The 5,165-nt window shown below is 64.6% G+C and overlaps 1 protein-coding gene across 1 annotated transcript in view; it reads left to right on the forward strand.

Moving 5' to 3' along the window:
- The first annotated feature begins 896 nt into the window (after positions 1–896).
- Positions 897–5,165, forward strand: part of GUSB (glucuronidase beta) — a 31,271-nt gene continuing 27,002 nt past the window's right edge. Inside the window, exons 1-3 of the mRNA XM_017509699.2 lie at positions 897–1,140; positions 2,325–2,510; positions 2,811–2,888. Coding sequence (XP_017365188.1) covers positions 931–1,140; positions 2,325–2,510; positions 2,811–2,888 — 474 coding nt within the window. The 5' untranslated portion in view covers positions 897–930. The remainder of the gene's footprint in view (positions 1,141–2,324; positions 2,511–2,810; positions 2,889–5,165) is intronic.

Genomic DNA, 5,165 nt, shown 5'->3' on the forward strand with positions numbered 1-5,165 from the left:
TTTTTTTATAAGATGGTGTCTCACTCCATTGCCCAGAGACAATTGTCTCACTCTATTGCCCAGCGGCTCACTGCAAGCTAAGCCTGCCGGGTTCAAGAGCTTCTCCTGCGTCAGCCTCCAGAGTAGCTGGGATTACAGGCACGCAGCACCACACCTGGCTAATTTTTGTATTTTTAGTAGAGATATGGTTTATCCGTGTTGGCCAGGACGGTCTCAAGTGGTCTCCCCGCCTCAGCCTCCCAAACTGCTGTGATTCCCGGCGTGAGCCGCTGTGCCCAGCCTCTCCCTGAATCTTTATATGCCTGCAGCGCCAAGAGGGAGCTCCTGGCCTCTGGGGTATGGTCGGGGCCCCAGGGGCTCAGGGTCAAGGCTACAGCCGCCTCCCAAGGACGTGCATCTCTGCAAGAGGCTGCAGCCAGCAGGCAGGGAAGAGGCTCCGCCGGGGCCTGCTCGGAGTCCGGCTGGGGACCGCGGGCGAGGTGCTCCTTGGAGACGGGGGAATCCCGCCCATCTCAGGGGTTCACTCCTGGCCTGCGGCCCTGGATCTTCCAGCCTGGGCCGGGGCGGGGAGCAGACCTCGGCCTTCTTGGCTGGGGCTGAGTGTAGGGGTCCGGCTGCCGCAAAGTCCTAGCCCCGCGCTCCCAGCCCCTGGCCCCACGGGCAGCGTCCGGCCCCGCCCTCCCCTCCAGGCCTGGCACTCGCCCTCAACCAACATGGCGCCCGCGGGCTCAGCACGTCCGGCGGCACGCCGCCGGGCTCCTCCCTCACTGCTCTTAACGGCCTCAGGCTGCGGCCGGGCGGCGGCGCGGGAGGCGGGAGGCGGGAGGCGGCGGCGCGGGAGGCGGGAGGCGGGAGGCGGCGGCGCGGGAGGCGGGAGGCGGCGGCGCGGGAGGCGGGGCGCGGGAAGCAGGAGGCGGCGGCGCGGGAAGCATGGCCCGGAGGCGCGCGGCGGCTTGGGCCGCGCTCGGGCCGCTGCTGTGGGGCTGCGCGCTGGCGCTGCAGGGCGGGATGCTGTATCCCCGGGAGAGCCCGTCGCGGGAGCGCAAGTCGCTGGACGGCCTGTGGAGCTTCCGCGCCGACTTCTCCGACACGCGGCGCCGCGGCTTCGAGGAGCAGTGGTACCGGCGGCCGCTGCGGGAGGTGCGGGCCCGGCGCGGGCCGGGGCGGGGCGGGGCGGGGGTGCCTGGCGGGGTCGGGGAGCTCGGGCCCCCGCAGGCTTTTTTCTTCGAGTGCCTCGGAGTTGGAGGCCCGGAGGAGGTTAAAGCTCAACGGGCTTGTGGGTGCGGGTTGGGGGACGGGAGGACCGAGGGGACTCGGGAGGGCCGGGGCGGAGGAGGCGGGAGGAGGGCTGAGCCCGGGCAGCGTCCTTCTTTGTCAGGGTCCTTTTTAATTTAAAATTGTTTTCGAGACTGGGTTTGGCCGTGTCGCGCAGGCTGGAGCTCAGGGGCGCAGTCCTGACCTAGGAGCTCAGGCGATCCTCCGGCCCCTGCCTTGCAAGCTAGCTGGGGCTTCCACGCCTGGCTTATTAACACAAAGCAAAACAAAACAGCTTTTCTTTTGTAGATACAGTGCCTCACTGCGTTGCCCAGGTTGGTCTCGAACCCCTGGCCTCAAGCCATCGTCCCACATTGACCTCCCAAAGCGCTGATTACAGGCGTGAGCCAGCCAGACCCTCTTCTGGCCAGTCTGGCCAGAGCGGTGTGCGCTGCCCAGAGCTGGGCCCGGGGATCCTGAGGAGGGGACAGTTTAGACATCCTGAGGTCAGCTCCGCAGGGCCAGGAAGGTTCCTTGGTTTCCAAGGTTCAGATAGAGGACGGGATGTGACATCAGGCCAAGGACGCCACCCCACTTCCCCTCCTGACTTGGATGTGGTCGGCAGAGAAGTGGGACCGGGTGAGGCCTGGGCCGCTTCTGCCTGGTCTACATCCTCTTTTTCTGACTTTGTGGCATTTAGTACAGGAGGAAGAGAAGAGAGGGCTCGGTGCCAGCGGGCGCCCCACGCACAGTGTGCTAGGCAAAGCCCCCCAGCCCCCCCAACCAGCCTTCCTTCCTGTGACGGGCAGTGGGTCATCTGCCTCTTAGTCACGGTTCTGAACCTTCTTTCCGGGGCTGGGATGTGGCCCTGGGCTCACTCCTGTCTCACTCCGAGGAGGAACTCCTGGCCACACTGGCAGTTGACCTATCATCAGCAAGTTCTGTCCACTGCACCAGGAGTCCCGCTATGTGTCAGGGCATGTGCTAGGCCTGGGGGCACAGCTGTGAAGCACGCTGGTCCAGGATCCCTTTGGGGGCCTAGGAGCCGATCCCCGCTCTTCTCTCCACAGTCGGGCCCCACCCTGGACATGCCGGTTCCCTCCAGCTTCAATGACATCAGCCAGGACTGGCGGCTGCGGCATTTTGTCGGCTGGGTGTGGTACGAACGGGAGGTGACCCTGCCGGAGCGGTGGACCCAGGACCTGCGCACAAGAGTGGTGCTGAGGATTGGCAGTGCCCACTCCTATGCCATCGTGGTCAGTGTGGCCAGGAGCAGGCAGGGTGGGTGGTGGGCACGGCTGCTGAACAGCATGGGACTGCCAGCTGCCACCCACAGCCTGTCTCCTGGGGTGGGATGGTGGGGGCCCTGCCCTGGAGGCTGCGCCCTGTGTAGGGGGATGGGTGGCCTCATCTGCCCCATTGGGATGCCATCCTTCCCATGTGGTTGGCAGGCCTCTGAGTCCCATGCTGCAGGTTATGAGAGGGAGTATCTGATAGCAGGGCCCCTCCTCATGCTCTGAACTGCCGCCCCCTCCCCATATCTCCTGTGTCTGCAGTGGGTGAACGGGGTCAACACACTTGAGCATGAGGGTGGCTACCTCCCCTTCGAGGTCGACATCAGCAGCCTGGTCCAGGTGGGGCCCCTGTCCTCCCACCTCCGCGTCACTATCGCCATCAACAACACGCTCACCCCCTCCACCCTGCCACCAGGGACCATCCGCTACATGACCGACGCCTCCAGGTGGATACCGTCCTGCCCCACCCCGTGGTCTTCCTGCTAGGGACAGGGTGACCTTCGAAGAGTGCAGGCTCTGGGTCTAGGGACGACCCAGGCGAAGGGCCCAGCAAACCACAGTCCTCCCACCCCAGGTACCCCAAAGGTTACTTTGTCCAGAACACAGACTTTGACTTCTTCAACTACGCGGGACTGCAGCGGTCTGTGCTTCTGTACACGACACCCACCACCTACATCGATGACATCACCGTCACCACCGGCGTGCAGCAAGACAGTGGTGAGTGCTTCCGGTAGGATCTGCCCTCAGCAGGGCTCAGGTGGCTCTGTTCCCTGTTCAGAAAGCTCTCCCAGGAAAAGGTTCTCGCAGCATCTCTAAACCCTCACAGGTTCCCATCCACCTACAAAGCAGAAATCCAGACGTTTGGAACAGGCACAGGCTCCCAAAACCACCTGTGTGGTTGACCTCGCTTGTACAAGAGGGGTCTGGCCTAACGTCACACAGCTCAGGGGGGCAATCCTGTCCCTTCCCACGGTGCCGCCCTCTGTCCAGCTCCCCTCTGCCCCTTCCCACGGTGTCACCCTCTCTCCAGCTCCCCCTGTCCCTTCCCACGGTGCCTCCCTCTCTCCAGCTCCCCCTGCCCCTTCCCACAGCGTCACCCTCACCAGCTCCCCTCCGCCCCTTCCCACGGTGCCACCCTCACACCAGCTCCCCTCTGCCCCTTCCCACGGTGCCGCCCTCTCTCCAGCTCCCCTCTGCCCCTTCCCACGGTGCCACCCTCACCAGCTCCCCTCTACCCCTTCCCACGGTGCCGCCCTCTGTCCACCTCCCCTCTGCTCCTTCCCACGGTGCCGCCCTCTCTCCAGCTCCCCTCTGCCCCTTCCCACGGTGCCACCCTCTCCAGTTTCCCTCTGCCCCATCCCACGGTGCTGCCCTCACACCAGCTCCCCTCCACCCCTTCCCACGGTGCCACCCTCACCAGCTCCCCTCTGCCCCTTCCCATGGTGCCGCCCTCTCTCCAGCTCCCCTCTGCCCCCTCCCATGGTGCTGCCCTCTCTCCAGCTCTCCCCTCTGCCCCTTCCCACGGTGCCGCCCTCTCTCCAGCTCCCCTCTGCCCTTTCCCACGGTGCCGCCCTCTCTCCAGCTCTCCCCTCTGCCCCTTCCCACGGTGCCGCCCTCTCTCCAGCTCCCCTCTGCCCCTTCCCATGGTGCCACCCTCTCTCCAGCTCCCCTCTGCCCCTTCCCACGGTGCTGCCCTCTCTCCAGCTCCCCTCTGCCCCTTCCCACGGTGCCGCCCTCTCTCCAGCTCCCCTCTGCCCCTTCCCACGGTGCCACCCTCACCAGCTCCCCCTGCCCCTTCCCACGGTGCCGCCCTCTCTTCAGCTCCCCTCTGCCCCTTCCCACGGTGCTGCCCTCACACCAGCTCCCCTCTGCCCCTTCCCACGGTGCCGCCCTCTCTCCAGCTCCCCTCTGCCCCTTCCCACGGTGCCGCCCTCACCAGCTCCCCTCTGTCCCTTCCCACGGTGCCATCCTCACACCACCTCCCCTCTGCCCCTTCCCACGGTGCTGCCCTCTCTCCAGCTCTCCTCTGCCCCTTCCCACGGTGCAGCCCTCAAACCAGCTCCCCTCTGCCCCGTCCCACAGTGCCACCCTCTCTCCAGCTTTCCTCTGCCCCTTCCCATGGTGCAGCCCTCACACCAGCTCCCCTCTGCCCCTTCCCACGGTGCCGCCCTCTCTCCAGCTCCCCTTGCTACACATGGTGCTCAAGGGACAGGCAGTTTCAGGGGGCTGGGTTTGGCAGTTCACGCCTGTCATCCCAGCACTTTGCAAGTGAGAGTGCAAGGAGAATCACTTGAGGTCAGGAGTTGAAGACCAGCCTGGGCAACATAGTGAGACCATCACCACAAAAAAATTTAAAAATTAGCCAGGTATGATGATTCGTGCCAATAGTCCCAGCTGCTGTGGCAGGAGAATCACTTGAGCCTGGGAGGTCAAGGGGTCAGGCAACGATGACCATGCCACTGGTATATTTTTTTTTTTTTGAGACGGAGTTTCACTCATGTTACCCAGGCTGGAGTGCAATGGCGCTATCTCGGCTCACCGCAACCTCCGCCTCCTGGGTTCAGGCAATTCTCCTGTCTCAGCCTCCTGAGTAGCTGGGATTACAGGCACGCACCA

Source organism: Cebus imitator, unplaced genomic scaffold (assembly GCF_001604975.1).
Source record: "Cebus imitator isolate Cc_AM_T3 unplaced genomic scaffold, Cebus_imitator-1.0 Scaffold419, whole genome shotgun sequence".
NCBI classification, from domain to species: domain Eukaryota; kingdom Metazoa; phylum Chordata; class Mammalia; order Primates; family Cebidae; genus Cebus; species Cebus imitator.